Consider the following 22,557-nt stretch of genomic DNA (forward strand, 5'->3'; position numbering starts at 1 on the left):
GATTTGTTCATCACCCTCAAAATTCCCCTTGGGCCTCTTTATAAGCAATCTCTCCCCTTCCTAGTACATGGTAACCACTGACGGAATGTTTTATCCTTATAGTTTTCCCTGTTCCAGATTGTCATATAAATGGAATCATACAGTATGAAGTCTTTGAATTTGGGTTCTTTCCTTAGCATAATGCATTTGAAATTTATCTATGTTATGTGTATCAGTTTTTTACTGATAAGTAATAATCCATTACATGAATGTACCAGTTTATCCATTCACCAACTAAAGGAATTTTGAATGAGTTGTTTCCAGTTTGAGATTATGAATAATGCAGCTATAAACATTCACATCCAGATTTCATGCAGACAAAGTTTTTACTCCACCTGAGTAAATACCTAGGAGTAGAATTGCTGGCTGTAGGGCAAATTGCATGTTTAACTAAGAAACTGCCAAACTGTTTTCCAAAGAGAATGGACCATTTTGCACACTCATCAGGAATGTATGAGAGTTCCAATTGCTTTGTATCTTTGTCAGCACTTGGTGTTGGCAGTTTTTAAAATTTTAGCCACCTAATATAGGTGTGTAATAGTATCTTGTAGTTTTTATTTGCATTTCTCTCATGATTAATGATGTTAAACATCTTTTCATATGTTTATTTACCATCCACATATCTTTTGTGAAGTGTCTATGCAAATTTTTGCTCAATTATGTTGTTTTCTTAACTGAGTTTTAAGAGTTTGTATATTGAGATTAAATTGATTTCCTGTGGTATTAAAGTTTTCTTCATCTTAATCTGGTACTTTTTTTCCCTTACTATGTTGCCCATGCTGGTCTCAAACTCCTGGCCTCAAGCGATCCTCCTGCCTTGGCTTCCCTGGGATTACAGGCATCAGCTTCCTCGCACAACAATTTCTTATAACGTTTATTCCTTGGATGAAATTCCTACTGTAAATACATTTTCTTTTCTTTTTTTGAGATGGAGTCTCACTCTGTCGCCCAGCCTGGAGTGCAGTGGCGCGATCTCGGCTCACTGCAACCTCCGCCTCCTGGGTTCAAGCAATTCTCTGCCTCAGCCTCCTGAGTAGCTGGAATTACAGGTGCCCGCTACCACGCCCAGCTAATTTTTGTATTTTTAGTAGAGACAGGGTTTCACCATCTTGGCCAGGCTGGTCTTGAACTCCTGACCTCATGATCCACCCGCCTTGGCCTCCCAAAGTGCTGAGATTACAGGCGTGAGCCACTGGGCCCAGCCATAAATACATTTTCAATTCTTCTATACAACACATACATGCATACGTTGCTGTGGAAGTGGCTTGTTGTGGAAGCATCTGCCACTGAGAGAGCATGGCCTAAAAGCACAGGAGCCGGTCCCTGAGGACAACTGGGCCACAACGGTGAACAGTAAAAATGGACAATGGGAACTTTAAAGAGTTTTCCTGCCACAACATAGTCTGTAGTGTCACCCTAGTGCTCTCTTTTGACAAAGCTTAACACTGTGCCAGCTAGTAAAGGAAAAATACTTACACAGTTCAGCTCCAGTGTCAAAAAGTAGGGCAAAGAAGAGTGGATTTGGAGATGGTGGGGCAATAAACTGAAAATAGACACACTTCTCTATTTTGTGTCATCCCTCTTTTCTAATTCAACTATTTCAACCCCTATTCAGGACCCCCATCTCACACCCAATTGCTCTAAAAGCTTCCTAATCCATCTTCCTGCCTCTATTCTTATAATATCTTCCCAAATCCATCTTCAACAAAGATGACAGTGATTTAAGAGTCCAATTTTGACAATAATATTCTCATACTTAAAATTCCTAAGTCCCTCCTCCTAAACAAAGCATGTTACATGTTGCTTGGTCTGCCACATTCCCACCACTACCTGCTGTGAACTTTTAGACTAAAAATTATTCCATTTTTCCCTTCCCTGACATTGCTCACAGAGGAATGCTCTTGTCTCCACTTCATTTTGTTAAGTCCTGAGTCACTCAGGAGGTCCTACCTCCCCCAACTCTGGGCTAAGTATCCATTCTCTTTCTCCTCACAAATCCATTTATTTAATCATCTAAAGAATATTTGTGCTCTATGTTCCAAGCAATGTGGTATATAGTTCCTGTTATAATCTAGAAATGTATGAATTTTAATTGTGAACTTCAGTGTGCTCTAAAGAAAAGGAATGAATTCTGAAATTGTATTAAATGAGGAAGAGCTGAAAAGCCAGTGCAGTTGAAACACAGAGCAGAGTGGTATGTGCGAGAAGTAGTTAGAGAAGTAGGCAGGGGCCAGAAAATGAAAGACCATATCCATGTTAATGATTTTTACTTAAATCAAGGATATGTGAGCACAAGTTACTTGTATTAAGGAACTGTTCATTTTTAAAAGGGTTGATAATAGTACTGTAGTTACGCTTAAAAAGTTTTTTTAGAGATACATAATGTTTGGGATTTGCTTCAAAATAATCCTAGGGAGACATGAAAGGTGAGTGGGCTGGTGATGAAACAAGCTGGACCATGTGTTGATGATTGTGAAAACTGGGTGATGCATACAGGGGGATTATTTTATTCTAATTTTGCATATGCTTGCAATTTCCAATAATTTAATCAGGAGAAAAATAGATGGGTTTTATTCTAAGAAAGGTGAAAAGATATGAACAGTAAGAATGATCTGAACACTCAGATTTGATTTCAGAAAGATCACGCTGTCTTCATTGCAGACATCAGAGGAAGAGGGTCAGAGTGGCTGTGAGAGACCATCTTTGTGTGTGTGTGTGTGTGTGTGTGTTGGAGTTTCGCTCTTGTTGCCCAGGTTGGAGTGCAACGGCGCGATCTCGGCTCGCTGCAACCTCCGCCTCCCAGGTTCAAGCAATTCTTCTGCCTCAGCCTCCCGAGTAGCTGGGATTACAGGCATGCACCACCATGCCCAGCTAATTTAGTAATTTTAAGAGAGACAGGGTTTCTCCATGTTGGTCAGGCCGGTCTCGAACTCCTGACCTCATGTGATCTGCCTGCCTCGGCCTCCCACAGTGCTGGGATTACAGGCGTGAGCCACTGCGCCCGGCCTGTGAGAGACCTTCTTAACAGACTTACAATGGTTCAAGAAAAGAGATGATGGTCAGACTAAGGAGGTGGAAATGGAAATAAGTGAAGGAATGCAAGAACCATTTTGGAGAACTTTAGGGTGAGGGCAGGTGACATCCACTCAGATAGGGAACAATGCAAGAGGATCATGTTTGGGGGTGGAAGAGAAAGACATGAGCTTAATCTTGAATGAGAGTTGTGGCTGCCTTTCAGATAAGTGAACATTTCAAGGAGGCAATATGGAGATTTCAGAGAAAGCCAGTACTCAATTAGGGATCAGTAGTATGTCACAGATGATCATTGAAGTGTGGTCATCATAGAATAAAAGAATAAAAGAAGTTTGAGAAGAGAAACTTGGTTAAGGCTTGAAAAACTCTTAACATGTAATGACCAGGGAAAAAGATGTGCTAGAAAGGAGACAAAATTGCTGGCCAGGGGTCTGAGGGCATAGGCAGGTGGCAGTGGTTAGAGGAAAAACAATGTGGTGTTGTGAAAATCTAGAAGGGAGTCATGAAGTGCCTAGTGTTTGAGTCAAGATGAAGACAAAAACTGCTCATTTAATTAAGTAACATGTAGGCTGGTGATTTTTCAAGGGCTTTATGGAGTGATGGGGGCAAATCAAAGACTGGGATGGGTTGAGAAGTGAATGGAATTTGAGCAACTGGAGAGAACAAGCAATTTACATGAACTTTGGCTGTGATAGTAAGGGGAGGATGTAGTAGCTGGGTGCTGAGCTTTAAGATAACAAAAGTTTCAGCATGTTTGAATGTTAGTGGGTACAATCACATTGGAGGGGCATAGTTGAATATAAAGGAGAGAAAAATCTAATTCACAGTGTGAGATTCCTAAGTAGCAGGAGATAGGATTCAAGACACTAAGACTGCCTTGGTTATCAGGAAAGCTCCTCTAATGGAACAGTAAGGAGTGGGGTGATATCTAAATGGGTTTCTAAGCTGGAAGTGAACTAACAGAGTTCCTTTCATAAAGTTTCTCTTTGCCACTGCCCCCCACTGAAATAGGAAAGGGCGTCTACTAAGAGGGGGAAGCAAGGAGTTATAGGCTTGAAAAAATTGACTTCTAAATAGTTGAAGAAAGTTTGAATTTGGAGGTAATGAATTTACAGATACCAAGTCTAAATTTTGTGTGTGCCATCAAATGCTCTGATGCAGTACCAAAGCAGTGGAGTTTGCTTAATGCATCATGCACATCTATCATTGCTTTTATCATGCTTTCATTTACCATTTATTTATCACTTCTTTTTATTTGCCTATTTATGACTGTGTCTCTCCCAGCAAACTAAATTGAGAGCGCTTGCTACATTTAATTGGTTTGCTATCCCTAGCTCCTGGTTTACTGCCTAACCCAATGTAGGTTCTCAGATATTTGACAAAGGTAGAAATGAATAAAGCTTCTGCCTTTACTTGCAACAAACTTTAAAGGGAATTTCCCCTAGATGCTATAAATGAGTGTCTATTATCTACCTATAATTATTTTGCATGCTTTACATGAATTAACTCACTTAAGCCATACGAGTAGGTACTATTACTATTTTCCATTTTTTCAGATGAAGAAACTGAAGCACATAGGGATAAAATAACTTCACATACATAAATAAACCAAAGCATTCTAATAATTTCATACTATAGCTGACTGACCAAAACAGCAATCACTTAACTTTGTGGTTTGGATATTTCCTTGTAAAAAATCTTATTATAAGTTATTTCAATAAATCATCCATACAGTATTTCCAAAAAATAAACTGTATCAATAGTGTTAGACAATATTAGGTTACCTCTGCTTCATAGTATATATAACTGGTATCTGAAAACCACACAAGGATCCGTTTCAATACCCTTATGGATGTCAGATATCCAGACCAGACACTGGGCAAAATATCAAAAGTGAGGAAAAGGAAATAAGGAAATGGGCATTTATCTGGCAAGCTATGAAGTATCTTCCCTTTCTATCGAAGGCTTTCTAAAACTCAGATGCAATGAGACAAATTTAAAAACTGTAGATTGAAGGCTTTTAGAGGTAGTCACTACAATCAGTTCATCTGAGAAGTTGCATCATTATCACAAGCATTTATTGAGTACCCATAGAACTCATGGTACCTTCACGGTGTTTACAGAACTTTGCTTATATGCCGACCTTGCCCTTAAGGAGCTTACAATCTAGTGGAAAGAAAGACGGAGAAACTCAGATGTGATAGAGCAATGAGTGAACAGATACTATAGACTGAAAAATTACCATAAATGTAAAACACATACTGAAAAATGAGGGTTAATGGGGATGGCAAGGATGATAGGTAGGCCTGGATATACTCCTGACTTCTTGAAGGAGTAAATATCTAGAATATTCAAGGACGTAAAGTGCAGTTGAGAAAGCCAGGATGCAAACAAACATTTCCTATCTGCTGTGTCTTTTCTTGCTCCCTGCAGCTGAGAATTGCAAAAAGAAAACAGGGATAGAGATAATGGGTAAAAACTTTTTAGTATTCTTTTAGTACTTCTGATTCTGAATTAGACCGAACAGTCACCATGTAGGTAACTTAGCTATCCTAGATCATCCTAAACTGGTTAAAAGGAAGATGATTTTAAAAACTAGCTTGTCTATATGAGTTCTATAAACATATATAATTTTACCTTAACTAAAAGGTTAGGATGACTAGGACTGCCACTATGCTAAAGACCACTCAACTGAATATAATACTGACATGGCAGAAGTGCGAGTTTTATCAGTGATACACATTGTGTACTGCATTGGGGGCTTACTAGATGTGTGGCAGAATATACCCATTTATGAAGGCAGCACATCGGCAAGTAAAAACTAAGTGGAGGTAGGAAATACCTAGAATACATGATGTTTTATGCAGCTGAACAGGACAACCCTGAAAAGACAAGAATTATGGTAATACCAAAGTGACTAAGGTTGTCTTGATTCCCCGCCCCCACCACAATTATGAATCAAAAGATGGAGTCTTTTTTTTTTTTTTTTTTAAGGTAAATACCCTCTTTAGCTGAGTCCAAGACTTTGGATATTAGATTACTGTACCTAAAAAGAGTAAAATGGTGGCCAGGCGGTGGCTCACGCCTGCAATCCCAGCACTTTGGGAGGCCAAGGAGGGTGGATCATCTGAGGTCAGGAGTTCAAGACCAGCCTGGCCAACGTGGTGAAACCCCATCTCTACTAAAAATACAAAAATTAGCCGGGCGTGGTGGTGCACGCTTGTGGTCCCAGCTACTCAGGAGGCTGAGGCAGGAGAATCGCTTGAACCTAGGAGGTGGAGGTTGCAGTGAGCCAAGATGGCACCACTGCATTCCTGCCTGGGCAACAAGAAAGAGTAAAATGGTAACTATGCACAAAGGATGGGGGAAAGGTGGCTCACAGGGCTTAAACATCAGAGGAATGGAGAGGACAGGACAGTGAGGGGATTATCTGGAAGGTAGGTAACTGGATTGAGAACCACAAAAAGCATGTAGATTTAAGCAGACTACGAGTCATTTTAAACAGCTGTTTCAAAGTAAGAGTAAAAACAGGCTGGAGAAAATCTTGGGTAAAATTAGAGTAACATAGTCTAGGATAGGAATCCATCAGTTATGGAGATCAGAGGTAAGATATAGTCAGGGAAATTAGGATTCATGCTTGAAGAGTAATAGAAAAACCTAAGTGAAACAGGTTATTGGAATTTTCTTTATGAAGAATAAAACGGGAAGAACTGATAGTCTGGAAAGGTGAAGTAATCTGGAGTAGGCAGCTACAAAAGGTATAAAATTTGTGGAGAAGGCAAAAATTGGGGCAGAAAATATAAATAACAAGGGAGTACTGCAGTCCTCTGGTGGGAGGTAGATCATAAAGAATCTGTAGAACCATTTACTTTTCCTCACAGTCAACTGCTCTTACACCCAGAGCAGTAGCTGTCAAGTCAATTTTATGGAAAATACACTGGACTTGGACATCCTGAGTCAAACTGCCATCACCTAAAGGGCCTGGATTTAAAAGGAATTTTCAAGATTATTGTAACTTCTGGGTTAAGTGTTTAGGGAAAAAAATGTTAAATCTACTTTTCTTATACATGATTGGTGTGCTTAGTTTTTTATCAATTTGACACTACAGTCCAAATTTGCTTCTGATCACACTAGAATAGTTTTACCAATGTTCATTATTTTTCAACTTCCTTTATTAAGAATTAAGGCTGGTTGGGCGCAGTGGCTCACGCCTGTAATCCCAGCACTTTGGGAAGCCGAGGTGGGCAGATCATTTGCGGTCAGGAGTTCAATACCAGCCTGGCCAATACGGTGAAACCCCATTTCTACTAAAAATACAAAAATTAGCCAGGCGTGGTAGCGTACTCCTGTAATCCCAGCTACTCAGGAGGCTGAGGCAGAACTGCTTGAACCCTTGAGGCAGAGGTTGCAGTGAGCCGAGATTGCGCCACTACACTCCAGCCTGGGCCACAGAGCGAGACTGTGTCTCAAAAAAATAAAAATAAAAGACTGCACTAACGCCACCAACGTGCATATTGATTTGAAGGCATCTTGCAGCAACTTTTAAAAATTATTGTACATATATATTTAAAAGCATACTTTATTAATGTGCTTATTTAAAAGTTTAGGGAAAACGTTAAGTGTTCAAAATGTCAAGTTTGTTAGGCATCAGTTTGTTAGTGTTTGGGAGTATTGCCTCAGATATCTGGGCAAAATTTTTTCCTCCCATAATATTAAATTATTGGCTGACAGTTAATGAATTTTGCCAATAAGTAAAATAATCAAGAAGTTACAAAAAGGATAAGATACTCAGCTATCTTGGCCTTCAAAATAGCCAACGGTGGATTCTAACTAAAATTTTATATATAAATGGTAAATAATCCACCAAACCCGAGGAGTTAACAATTAAAGTTGGCCTATTTATAGTTCACTTTAATAGCTACAATGGAAGATTCAATTTTGGAAACTCAAAAAGGTCAACTAATTTCAAAACTCTTAGGCAAGCTTCTATAACAATGTTACCCATTCCTTAGTAAACAAAAAAAAATCCAAAAAGCTACATTCACATTTTTTGCATTGGTTCACAAATTTAAATGAATTTAGATTACTTTTGGAATAGTAATTAGAAGCCCTGGGCAGTATGGGAGTTGAGATGTGGGCTTTATTTGGCCCTTAGTAGCTGTGTGACCTTGGGCAAGTCACCTCAACAACTCATCATCTAAAGGGAAGGGTTGGGACAGACTGTAATTCATGGACTCTTATGAATCCCCTAAAACTGTATGAAAAACTACCATGTATATACACTTTTTGGGGAAGCTGGTCCAGTTTTCATTAGGTTCTCAGAGGCAACCTTGATCCCCAAATAAGCTTGCTATGATAACTATATAAGGCTATCACTTGTAAATTGTTCCAGTTCTAAATAGTTGAGTCCTTGTCATAGGAAGAACTCTTAAGATGGCTCCCAAGATTCCCTGGTATACATACTCCATATAACCCCCTCCTTTGACTGTGAACAGGATCTTTGAATATGATGCGTATCACCCCTGTGATTGGACTACAATGCAGGGCAAAGGTGAAGGGATTTTGCAGGCGTAATGAAGGTACCTCATCAGTTTGGCTTTGGGTTAATCAAAAGGGAGATCACCCTGGTGGGTAGGTGGCCTGATCTAATCAGGTGAGACCTTTAAAAGAGCGCTTAAGGCCTTCCCTGAGGATCAGAGATTCTCTTGCTGGCCTTGAAGAAGTTCCCATGATTTCTTCAGTTGCTAGGCAATGGATTTTGCCATATGTGCATAAAAGAGGACCCCCTAGCTTCAGATAAGACTGCAGCTCTGGCTGACACCTTTATTGCAGCCTTGTGAGACCCTCAGCAGAAAACCTAACTACACTCTTGACCTACAGAAATTGTGAAATAACGTATGTTGTGTTTTAAGACACTAAATTTATGGTAATTATACCAAAATTACACAGCAGTTATTCTCTAAATTCAAAATTTAGCTTAATCTCTGTAACTTTTTCCTTGAGGAAACTGAGGCAATGGAGCATCCAAAAAGGGTGCCCCCATAAATTACTGTTACAAAACCCAGTCATTTTACAATGCAGTTATACCTTTAAAGAAACAAACAACTCCTCACCCTATGAAGTGCTGCTGAGGTAAGCCTAAACTAAATGATACACTCCCTCTCCCCAAAATTATTCTAGATCCATTTTTAATGATTCATAGATAGCTCTAATTATAGAAATGCTCCAGGTTTGGTCCAGAGCAATGTGAACCAATGGAAAGTATTATTTCCACCATAACACACAATTACTGAAGTCTTTGAAAATTACAAAGGAAATATATTTAAAGATAGATTTTAGACTAGGGCGTCTCACACACCCCTAATATAATATTCTTATTTTTACAGCACTTGAGGTGGTCTCAATGTTCAAAAAGACAGTTTAAGACATGAAACGTTAAGAACGTTTAGCTTATTAGGCATATTATTCTATGCCCCCATCCCCATCAGAAATAAGCCTGTGTTAAAAATGAAACAATTTCCTAGATCATTGGAGAATTTAAAAAAAAAAAAAGTGTTTAACCAGGTAACCGTGATGAACTGTCAACTGTACTGAATCAATTTCAGAGACAGAAAGCCCTTCCCAGAATTTCTACTAGAAAATCAATGTTCTATATTAGGCTATAGATGGAAATAAAATATTTAAACGATAAGGTAGTCCTTATACCCAGAGATATTAATATCACCCTTACCTATTTTCCATATCACTATTCTATACAATAATTTGTATATAAAATTTGTATACAAGCTCATTGGCTTACTTTGAATCCAATATTTTTCACTAAAAAACACAAATTATGTAAAGTATTGCTGTGTTCACCTTCCAATTACTGAAACCTTCTGTACTATGCTTTGTATACAATCCATCATTTGGAGCTGTATGTTGAAGATATAGCAATACTCAAAATATAGTTCAAGTTGTCTCGGTCTGTTTTACTGGAGAATGAAGGAAAGTTAAAACCTTGCTTTGGATAGGGAGAAAACTGAAGCACTGATGGTGTCAACTGGACAAACTCAGTGGGCTAAAATATTAACATGTCCATACTGAAATGACAGAACCGAAGACATTTCTTATTATGCTGGTTCTAGGTAACAAGACAGGAAGCTAATGTAAGCCATTGAATTATACTCTAACTTTATATAAAAAAAAAAAAAATCCACACACCACACACACACACCCCATGTAAAACATTGCTTTAAGTTTTAATGTTTATTTCCCCAAGACAGCCTAGCCTGCACTCTACTTGGATAAATTTTACAAGCTAGTTTTCTGCTGCTTCTAGTTTTAAACTTTAACCATGTTTCTGATGACAAGGAATGCTGCAAAAATACTCTAGTTCAACAAAGAGTTATGATCACAAAATAATTTTTATCCATTCTACAGTGTTTCAGAATTACCAGTTGATTTTTAAACACAAAGTAGATATAGATGCTAATGGTGGCTAATCTGGTATGTTTCTTATAGCAAACTGTTGTTCATGCAACACTTGTGCTCAAAGGGGAAGGCACAGGATTTCCTACAATGAGCCACCTTATAAAGAGTTCTTTTTGTACAAATTAATTTATGTCACATTTAATTTAGTGTGCATAACCTCAAAACTGAGGTATTATTCCAATTTATAAAAACCACTTGCATAACTTTTATGCAAGTTTTAAAAATACAAAGTTTTCTCCCTAAAGTGGCTCAAAATAGATTGTTCATGGCTGCCTACATCTAAGATAAAAAGATTCTAAAACAATTGAACAGATTAGGCATATTATTAAAGGTGTTCAAACCATTACTTGATTTGTACATCTACTCAAACCTCTTCATCGGTCTTTATTCAGCAGTACATATGCACCAAATTCCATTTTAGAAGTTTCCATATCATTTTCATAGAAAACAAAGTTTGAAAACAAGTAACATTTAAACACAGCACGGTATTCTACCACAACTGAAACTTTTTTCTTCTTCTTCTTTACAGGACTCAACAAAATCTAAAAATGAACTATGCTGTAGATTTACCTCATGCAAAGATCTTTATGTTATCTCTGAAAATGAAAAGGATGGCCTTTTAAGCACATTTTACTGTTTTATACTATTATGGCAACTTGTGTACTGCAACACAGTCTATTTTGAGGGAAATTTATGATTTTTTTCATGCAAAAATCTACACAAATTAGTTTTGATGATATGGAAAGCTTTTCATAGCATCAAACATTCATCTGGTGCAAATGCACAGGGAAACCTTCCTGAAAAGTTTTCTGACTCGAGAAGCAACTAAAAAAAGGCATACTAGGTAAAGTAAATAAAAACTAAAAAAAAAAAAGAAAGAAAAGAAAAGAAAAAAAGAAAAAAAAAAGGAGTGGGGTGGGGGGAAGGAGGTCGGAAAGGGGGAAATAGAAAACACAGGCTGCAGAGTAAACCAATGTCTGCTGCTAAACCAGTCTTTGTTTTCATGTCCAGTGTACATTAACACTTATGATCTCATTTTGATGATTTACTAGGTTTGTTATCAGCCCCCTGAAGGTGAATCAAGCTTGCATGCGTTCACATACAGCACCACAACCACGCTCTCGTACACAGTCACTCCAGGACTAGGAGTCTGCTTCATGAGTGAAGAGCCCTAGATTTCAAAGATGAACCTGGCTCTCCATCACTGAGCCAGACATTCATTCAACATTGTCCATTCACACACTGCTTCATAGCAAGGCCTGGGCTCATTTTCCTTTGACTTATATGGGCAGCCTATTCTCTTTTATGCTTACAAGGCTTGAAGATGACAGTACTGCACTTTCCCCTCAATTGATATAGAGTAAGTCAATGTTCTTTCTCAGGCACTGACGATCTGTGACCTGTAGCCCTTTTTACTTTGAACAACCTAAATAAGCATTCATGTAAAGTTTTCATTACATTTTGCCACTCATTCTCACTCGCACCCACTCGCCATCTTGACCTCATTTGGGCATTTTCTGTGATTCCAAATGAAATCTTCACATTTTCTTTCCCGATTTAATGCAGCAGCAGATCCCATGAGCCAAGCTTGATGGATCAAACCCTTTTATATATATGTATATATATATATATACATATATATATATATATATCTCAGTGCTGCATTGTACCTAACTTCCACAACATCTTTCTAAAACTGGAACCCTTCTGTTGGTACATTGGCAGATGAATTGAAACCAAATGTTCCGCCTTGAATTGCCTCTGGAACAAGGCTAGGGTCTTCATCAATCTAGGTGAAAAAAAAGAAAAAGAATGTGATAATTAGTTTTAAAATATATATAAACAGTATTATAGTACTAATCCCATTACCCTTAAAAAAAGGTCTGGAGAGATGATGAATGCCAACACTGTCTTACCATCCTTTAGAAAATTGAAACAGTTTATAAAAGGTTTTTTTTTTCTTTCTTTCTTTTTTGAGAGGGAGTCTCACTCTGTCACCCAGGCTGGAGATGAGTAGCACAAACATAGCTCATTGCAGCCTCAACCTCTTGGGCTCAAGTGATCCTCCCAACTCAGCCTCCCGAGTAGCTGGGACTACAGGTGTGCACCATCACGCCTGGCTAATTTTTGTATTTTTTGTAGAGACGGAGTTTCTCCATACTGCCCAGGCTGGTCTCAAACTCCTAAGCTCAAGCAATCTGCCTGTCTTGACCTCCCAAAGTATTGAGATTACAGGTGTGAGCCACAGTGCCCACCCAAGACTTTTTCTTAAGGGATGCCAAAATGAGAAAAAAGAGAATATGTAAGACAGGCATTTTCCAAAAGAATGAAGGAACAGTAATGATGGCCCTAAGTCTCAAAGAGAGGATGCAAAATTTGGTCTCATTACAATTTCCCTTAAACCTGGGCAAGTACAGCTAGGCGCGGTGGCTCATGCCTGTAATCCCAGTACTTTGGGAGGCTGAGACGGGTGGATGACCTGAAGTCAGGAGTTCAAGACCAGCCTGGCCAACGTGGCGAAACCCCATCTCTACTAAAAATACAAAAATTAGCTGGGCATGGTGGCATGCGCCTATAATCCCAGCTACTTGGGAGGTTGAGGGTGGAGAATTCCTTGAACCTGGGAGGCAGAGGTTGCAGTGAGCCAAGATTGTGCCACTGTACTCCAGCCTGGGTGACAGAGCAAAACTCTGTCTCAAACAAAACAAAACAAAACAAATCACAAAACAAAAAAACCCCGGGCAAGTACATAAAGACAATCATATTAAAAAAAAATCTAATGCCACCACTTTTGGAAAGTGAATCTTTGGTATATCTTTCAATAGCAATTAGAGACAAATGGTATTTGGGCTTAAAATAGTAAAATACAGATTGAGTATCCCTAATCTGAAAGTCCAAAACAAAAAATATTCCAAAATCTGAAACTTTCTGGGCACCAATATGATGCTCAAAGGAAATGCTCATTGGAACATTTTGAATTTCAGATGCTCAAGTGGTAGAAATAATTCAAATATTCTAAAATTCAAAAAAATCCAAAATCCAAAACTGTTCTGGTCCCATGCATTTCAGATAAGGGATACTCCACCTATAATAGTTCTGCTAATAATGGTTATTATTATTATTATATACATTATTCTATATGCTTTGCATCTAAAGGCTCCTTTTGGAAATTCCACAATATTACAAACCTGTAGTGTACTTCCTATAACTATGTATATCATCTGAATTATTCTTTTCACAATCTAAGTCAAGAACGAAAACTACATGTTGAGGTATTAGAAATTATAAGGCTATTACAATTAGTCACCAAATTGCAAATTATGATTTTCAAAAATCCAACTTCAAGACACGATCAAAGTTACTCTTAAAAGAATATGCCAGGCTGGGCGTGGTGGCTCATGCCTGTAATCTCAGCACTTTGGGAGGCCAAGATGGGAGAATTGTTTGAGTCCAGGAGTTCAAGCTCAGCCAGGGCAACATAGGGAGACCTTGTCTCTACAAAAGACTTAAAAAGTTATCCGGGCATAGTGGCATGCACTTGTAATCCCAGCTATTTGGGAGGCTGAGGTGGGAGGATCACCTGAGCCAGGGAGGGGGAGGTTGCAGTGAGCTGTGACTGCGCCAATGCACTCCAGCCTGGGACCCGTCTTTAAAAAAAGAAAGAAAAAAAAAACTTTTCTTAATTTTATTTCTGGTTTATTTAACTGGCATTATATTCTAAATAGGACTAAGCTTAAACAACTGTAAGTAAATAGTCCATAATTTTCTTTTCTAATATTGTCCTTGTCAAGTTAATGTTCAAACTATACATACTTAACAAAATGTTTAATAACATTCTATTCTTTTTGATAATATGGAAAGGCATGCAGTAAAAGACTTATTCTTTGAAAAGCTGAGAAATCATTAAAGAAATCCTTTGGTGGCTGCACTGAACCACTATAAAATTTTCTAAGGAGCAATTGGTTTAATTTTAGATTTACTTTTCCAAAGAGGAAATACTAAAAATAAGTTAATACTTTAATTTCCACTACTATTACTAACAATCTGAAGATATTTTTGTATACTATACCTTACATTATATAGTGCCTTACCTTTTTATTTCCATCTTATTTATTTTCGTATTTGTTTTTGGTCATGAAATAAAAACAGTGACAACCCATTCAAGTGTGGATTAACTACTGTCATAAAGAACTTATTACAGGATATACTAGTATCACTGTTTTGTTTATAAATATGGTATGCTATTAACAATTTTAAAAAATGAGAACTATAAAGACACCAAGTGAAAATAAAGTCTGACTCATCTCGTTTGGTCAAAAAAGTCCTTATTTCTTGCCATTAGAGCTAATATGCCCTGAAGGGATCTTAAAATATTGAAATATTTATGTTTTCAAAGCAGGTGACATTACTGTCATACATCTATTTTAATTCCATTCCAAACAAATACACATGTATGTCCCCCAGCTTATTATATATATTACTTTATCCAGATCTATGTTTATATATAAAATTAAGAAAACTACAAAATTATTAAATACATCATCTGAAGAGAAGAACTGATCAATGATCTCATAGGCCAATTTGTAGATGTCTTCATTTTCATGATTTTGAAGTTGTTCAATTTTCTCCAGCCCTGCAAGAAATTTTGCAATGTGAAACAATAGTAATATTTAAAGAGCAGTGACAAGTTAGAATAATCTTTGGAACACATAATCCAATTTCTGAATTGCAAATTTTTTGAATTATAATTTTTGGGAATTTAAAGGTGAATCTTAAATATAAAAAAATTTTATGCACGAAGATACAGCATATTTATCTTAAAATTAACAACCTGAGTGTCTAACTGCTTGTAAATGTACAAATAAGTGTATAAATAAGTAATGAGACATCAGCCTATTCATCAGAATACATAACCAATGTTTATAACCAGCAATAACATGTAAAATTCCATTTAAGTAAAAAGCAGAATCTTCCTACTTTCCAGTACCTGCCAAGTTTTTCTAGTGAGCACATATGAAAATAAATTTAAAATACTGGTGATTAATAAATATGATGCTTAAGATACCTGTTAAGTTTACTGGAAAATGATGAAGATCTAACACAGTATTTCAGGGGAAAAGAGAATTTTCCCTGTAAACATTAATGAGTTTAAATTATAGACAGAAACATTAAAAAGTATATACTTAACTTGTTGATACGCAAATTGGATCCTGTTTTACTTTAGAGGAAATATAATTTTAAAGTCTTTGAAAAAAGTGAAATTGCCCCTTCATGAGTGTTCTTCCTCTATCCATTTCTTAAATGGAGAAAGTTATCTTAGGCTCACTTCTCACCTACACACTCATTCTGGTGATCTTCCCATTAAAAAATCTGGCTACTACACATAGGCTGAGGACTTGCAAATCTATAGCTTCATTTCTTTTCTGAGCTTCACATGCATAAAATTAAAACGCTTGTGTAATTCTACCAGGAAATTTCATAGCTACCTAAAACTCAAACTGTCCAAAACACAATTTGTTATTTGCCTTCCTCATTTAAATGGTTCGTCCTACAGTTGTATTCTTATTTGGTGATAATCAACAATAGCTTGAAATCTAAGAGAAAGCCCAAGTTCCCCTTTCCCTCAATATCCCACAATCAAACCTCAAAAACTTGAAAGTCCATCCACTGGACTTTAAATCTCCTCATCTCCCCTTTGTCTCTATTATTACTGCCTTCATTTATTGTGGCTTGGCCACTATATACTTTTTTTTTTTTTTTTTTTGAGACAGAGTCTCACTCTGTTGCCCAGGCTGGAGTGCAGTGGCGTGATCTTGGCTCACTGCAGCCTCTGCCTCCTGGGTTCAAATGATTCTTGTGCCTCAGCCTCCCAAGCAGCTAGGATTACAGGTGTGCACTACCACACCCGGCTAATTTTTTATATTTTTAGTAGAGATGGGGTTTCATCATGCTGACCAGCCTGGTCTTGAACTTCTGGCCTCAGGTGATCTGCCCGCCTCAGGCCTCCCAAAGTGCTGGGATTACAGGTGTGAGCCACTGTGCCCGGCCATAAATACTTTCTTAACTGGTCTCTTCCTGCCTCCTTTCTCCAAAGGCTTCATTCCCCAGATATCCATGTTCCACCTGAATGCACCCCATCCCCTAGATGAATCACCAATGGCCTGCCACTCCTATGGCACAATCCACTGGGGATTCCTGGGTCTTACCTCCAGTGAGGTAGGCAATGTTCAAGAACTTACATTTTTACTTGAATGTATAAAGATATTTTAGTAATTAAAATGTTTACAAGTTAAAAAAATCAAGTAGTAAAAATAATTAAGTATGCCTATTGTTATTTTTTGTTACTTAATCCCTAATTAGTTCTGTAACACTATTCCCCATCTCTTGTTCCTAACTCGACAGTTATAGATTTTTCTATTGTTGTTGCTCTATGAGTCACTTTAGTAACTTTAAATATATCTATTTCTTACTACATTAATTTTGAAGCCGCTCACCATTCCCATCTAGTTGAAGTTATGGGTTCTCCTACTTTTGCAGTTACCTCTCTTTTCATTCACTTTTCAACTTCTGTCAGAAATACCTTTATATTTATGCTTATCCAGATTGATAACACACTGTGTTACACAGCCACATTTGAAATTTTCATGTTCTGTCTATATATTAACTCTAAGACTTGAAAGCTAATATGTATTGTTTACATTCCAGGAGGCTCTGGTACATGGCCATGTTTGGAAACTATTGCCCTAAAGAATAAAACATCTGCTGTGCCATAAAGCTTGTTAAGATTCACAGGAGGTCGGGCGCAGTTGCTCACACCTGTAATCTCAACACTCTGGGAGGCCAAGGGGAGCGGATCACCTGAGGTCAGGAGTTCAACAGCAGCCTGACCAACATGATGAAACCCCGTCTCTACTAAATATACAAAAAATTTGCTGGGCATGGTGGCAGGCGCCTGTAATCCCAGCTACTCAGGAGGCTGAGGCAGAAGAATCGCTTGAACCTGGGAGACAGAGGTTGCAGTGAGCCGAGATTGTGCCATTGCACTCCAGCCTGGGCAACAGAGCAAGACACTGTCTCAAAAAAAAAAAAAAAAAAAAAAAAAAAGCCTTCATAGGAGGCTGGTTACTTCTCCAGCTTTGTCTCTTCGTAGTTTCTACCCCATACTGTGTGATTCAGCAACACTGAACTACTTATAATTTGCTGAATGCTATTTCTGACCTCAGACTTTGCTCATGGTGTTATCTCTGCCTGGAACACCTTTCATCCCTTTTTACTTTATTAATCCTTATTCATCTCTCAAAATCCAGCTCAGGTGCACTTCCTGCTTCTTCCAGAATGGATTAGGCATCCCATTTTGTTGTACGTTTCTATTAGGGTTATTAGCACATTAAATCAGTTCATATTTATCAAGACTAGACTACATGCCTTGAGGGCAAGGACTGTGTCTTGTTTACCACTGTCTTCCCAGTAACTTATCACGGTGCCTGTTCAATATATGGCAGCAATTCAGTTACCTAAGCATATGCAAGAGGCTGAGCAGGACTGCACATATAGAATACAATATTTACTTTATTCTGTTACTTGAATATCTAAGACAGAAAAATATAGATGTGCTATATTAGTCAGCAAATAAAGGTAGTTACAAAGAGAACATTAAGATGTGGAATAAGAGCTTATAATAAACTTACCTCCACATTCTTCTATAAGATTGCCTATGGTTTCTGCCTCATCTTCAGCCATTTTTAATATATTACTTAGTCCATCGAGTACTACTTGCACAACTTGTGCATCTTTTACAGTCAGCAAGTTGCAAAAAGGTGGGATAACATTTTGTTGGATAAGGTAAGCCACCTGAAGAATAAAAACAACATAAAATAATGCAATATAGGTAAACTTTGTGTGCCATGTTATCCCACTGGAATAATTCTGATTTTGAAATTTCGAGTATAGAAACATGACCTCATCTCTCTCATGTTAAGTGTGCCTACATTATTAATCTAACCTCCTTTTCTTTTAAATTTAGTTTCCTTTTTCCCGAACTTAGAAAAAAACAACGTAAAGTTAAAATAAAGGAATCACTCAACTTCATATTAAACATTTCTTTGCCATAAGAAATACTTCCTTCAAAGATTTTTCCCTTTAAGAGTAAGAAATTATGAAATCAGTTAAGGAGGCTGTTAATGGAGGCTGTATGCAATTTTTAATTTAATTAATTAATTAAATATAGAGAGATGGGGTCTCACTATGTTGCCCAGGCTGGTCTTGAACTCCTGAACCCAAGAGATCCTCCTGCCTTGGCCTCACAAAATGCTAGGATTACATGCATGAGCCACTGCATCCCGCCTGGATACTAGTTTCAAAAAACTACAATGGCTCAATGTGACAGCATCCAGTGGCTCACATGTGCCTGGCTACCTCTCAATTCACTATTCTATTGATTTCACAATATTTTCCAATGATTTCAGTATTTCATTAGTTATAATTTCCATGCATTATATTAATATTCCTGTTCTGCTCTGTATTTATGTGAATTCACTGAAAACCACCAGTCTGCAGCTTTTTTGTTACAGTTATCAATTTATTGCTATTCAGCTCTAAATTTGTTCTTTTTACCTACTCTGTGAAACAGATCTAACCTCTTTAAAACTGTTTTTCCTTTGCCAGTTGGCACAATGTTAAGCTTTGTCACCCGCAAGACCTGAGAGTGGGTGCCTCTTTCCTAGGCATCTTACATTCCTCACCCTAGTTCCTAAGTCCTAGCCATCTGGTTGAGCTTTTAATTCCTTGTTTGGTTTGCTGCTGATGAATTTGTTATTGTTGCTGTCTTTTTACTTTTTGTTGTTGTTGTTCATTTGTTAGGAGAATGTGTGATGCAGTTTCTTCCATATTAACTTAAGAAGTCTGTTCATTCCTAATACTGTTAAAAAAAAACAAAACAAAAAACTCCTGACTATAGGGGCCTCAATTTTACCATGGATTAAAAAATTCTTGTAGGCCAATAAATTGGGAAAAAGAACACTTCTATGAAGTATGACGAAAGGAAGTCAAGGTGATACTTCTATGTGACAAAGAAAGTTATATACCTGTTATATAAAAGTTAGTACCTGTTATCTTGCTCTTATTTTATTTTTTTAATAGAGATGTAGTCTCACTGTGTTGCCCAGGCCAGTCACAAAACCCTGGCCTCGGGTGATCCTCCAGCCTTGGCCTCCCAGGGTGTTGCTATTATTTTAAATTATAACTTACTCAAATCTAAATCAATATTACCTGTACTTTTATTTTACCAGTTTTGAGAAATAAATTTTAAAAAGCTCAACTTACTTGATCTTTCCTTCCACTAATTGTTAAGTTACTTATGGCCCAAGCAGCTTCTTTTTGAGTGCCAAAATCCCCCTGTAAAAAGGCAAAACAAAGGCTATAAAAATTGCCACACAGAGTAAACTGGAAAAAATGTTTGCTGTGATGATTTTTCAACTGCTTATTTCCCAAGGTCTCCTTTTAGTCTTTCTGTATATATCATTTTTTCTTATTAAGACAGGTCTTTGACTATTCCCAATCTACCCCAAATACATGGAGACACCTTTCTGTGAACTCTCCTGGAAACAAACTGAGTTGATATTATTATCTAATATTATCAGATTAAATGAAGTTGATGATAAAATGAAATAAAAATAGTAAAGAAAAAATTTAAAAATCTACAATTTCACTACAAAGAGTCACGTAAACAAACATATTCTTTTACACACAAAGCTTTTACACACAAAAATGATACCCACCATTAATGAAACTATGATAAAGATGTTATACATTGCCTTTTCAAATACGAAGCGAAGAAATATTTAAAAGTCATTAAAAAATTCATATACATAAACTTCATAATCTCATTTTTGAGAATTTACCAAGAAAATAATATAAAGCAGAGTAATAATATCTTTCTATATATGGTTATCACAGCACCATAATAGCCAAAAAGTAAAAACAACTAAAATTCTCAATAAGCATAATTGTCTAATTATGGTAAATCTACTGAATAAGCAACTATTAAATATTGACAAGTGGCAACCTGAAAAAATGCTTATGATGTATTAAAAAACCATATAAATAAAAGAAATGCAAATTAAAATATCCATATCTCCTTTCATATTTATCAGAATAAGAAAATCTAAATATTTGTGTGTGAGGCTGGTAGTATAAAATGGCATAATTCTTATAGGGGAATTAGCCTTATAATAGCAAAATTTACATATATGTTTATCTGTAGATCTAGTAATCCCAAATATAATCAGGCAAAAACATAAAAAAAAAAAAACTTACAAGCTATTCTTTTTTTTTTTTTTTTTTTTGAGAGGACCTCGCTGTTGCCTAGGCTGGAGTGCAGTGGTGCAATCTCGGCTCACTGCAACCTCCACCTCCTGGGTTCAAGTGATTCTCCCACCTCAGCCTCCTGAGTAGCTGGGACTACAGGAATGCACCACCACGCCTGGCTAGTTTTTGTATTTTTTTTGGTAGAGACACGGTTTCCCCATGTTGGCCAGGCTGGTCTTGAACTCCTGACCTCAAGTGATCTGCCCGCCTCAGCCTCCCAAGTGCTGGGATTACACGTGTGAGCCACTGTGCCCAGCCACAAGCTATTCTTTTATTATTTATTTATTTTTTGAGATGGAGTCTCGCTCTGTCACCCAGGCTGGAGTGCAGTGGCGCAATCTTGGCTCACTGCAAGCTCTGCCTCCTGGGTTCATATCATTCTCCTGCCTCGGCCTCTCGAGTAGCTGGGACTACAGGCGCCCACCACCATGCCTGGCTAATTTTTTGTATTTTTAGTAGAGACGGGGTTTTGCTGTGTTAGCCAGGATGGTCTCGATCTCCTGACCTCGTGATCTGCCCGCCTCAGCCTCCCAAAGTGCTGGGATTACAGGCGTGAGCCACTGCGCCCGGCCACTATTCTTTAAAGTACTATTTAACAACAAACACTGGAGACATCTCAAATATCATCATTAATAGATTGACTTCATACATTATAGTGCATCCGTACAATGCAGTACTATGTAGCTATGAAAGGAATAAGAAAAACAAGGAATAAGAAAAAAAAGGAATAAAGAAGCTCTCTATATAGTGCTATGGGACTGACATTTTTTTAAGTACATTACTGATGAAATATATTCTAAGGGCAAACAAATGTCAAAGAAATCTTAAAAGTACATTCAGTAGTCATGTTGTCAGGGGCAATACGGCTTTGTTATTTATATATATATATATATATAAATATATTTGCATCTCTTTTGTCTCATGCTGAAAATTAGGAGTTTTTTATGGTCTTTAGGATATATGTCATCAATGATGTACTTAAAAATAATGTATATTGACATGTATCCACAGATCTATACATACCAAAATGTAAGAAAAATAAGTAATTATGCTAATGTTTTTAGGAAGATTTTCAGCATAAAAGAGATGTAAATATAAAATCAGAGGAATAAAAATTAAAAACCCTGTTATCTTAAATATCCAATAATATTTAATAGCTCCCTTTCATTCATGATTCATTTTTTATGAACTCTCATGTTCCTGAACTCACCATCTTTCACTTTCTACAATGCCTATCATTTATTTTGTTGATTCAGGTCTAGAAAAAATGACAACATTATAACAATGATCACCTTTATAGCTGAAATATGATCCTTAAACACCATTCTCTACAAAACAAAATCAAGATACCATAGAAAAATAGTTAATTCCAGTTCTAGATCAGAAAACATGTAAGATAGGCCTGGGAATCATGTCATATCCAAAAGGTGTAGCTCTCAAAAACTAGTGATAACATAAAAGATACAGGTCACCAATTCTAAGAGGTTCCTGTTGGTCAGGAACAAACAGAGTATCAAAAAGAGTAACAACTAAAATGGATTAAAACTTGCAAAATATATTTTAAAAATTCATAATTTCCAAATGACACTAAAAAAAAATCTACTCTGGTCTTTCAAGGTTATTAGGGAACGAGTCATTCTAAAAAAT

At 37.1% G+C, this 22,557-nt stretch overlaps 1 protein-coding gene across 2 annotated transcripts in view; it reads right to left on the reverse strand.

Annotated features, from left to right (window-relative positions):
- Positions 1-10,294: 10,294 nt before the first annotated feature.
- Positions 10,295-22,557, reverse strand: part of KPNA4 (karyopherin subunit alpha 4) — a 64,483-nt gene continuing 52,220 nt past the window's right edge. For both annotated transcript variants that reach the window (XM_034957677.2, XM_008956062.7), the window contains 4 exons: positions 19,867-19,938; positions 18,234-18,396; positions 15,084-15,178; positions 10,295-12,334 (listed from right to left, as the gene is read on the reverse strand). In XM_034957677.2, the coding sequence (XP_034813568.1) occupies positions 12,236-12,334; positions 15,084-15,178; positions 18,234-18,396; positions 19,867-19,938 (429 nt within the window). In that variant the 3' untranslated portion in view covers positions 10,295-12,235. The remainder of the gene's footprint in view (positions 12,335-15,083; positions 15,179-18,233; positions 18,397-19,866; positions 19,939-22,557) is intronic.

The sequence above is a fragment of the Pan paniscus genome, chromosome 2, assembly GCF_029289425.2.
Source record: "Pan paniscus chromosome 2, NHGRI_mPanPan1-v2.0_pri, whole genome shotgun sequence".
NCBI lineage: Eukaryota > Metazoa > Chordata > Mammalia > Primates > Hominidae > Pan > Pan paniscus.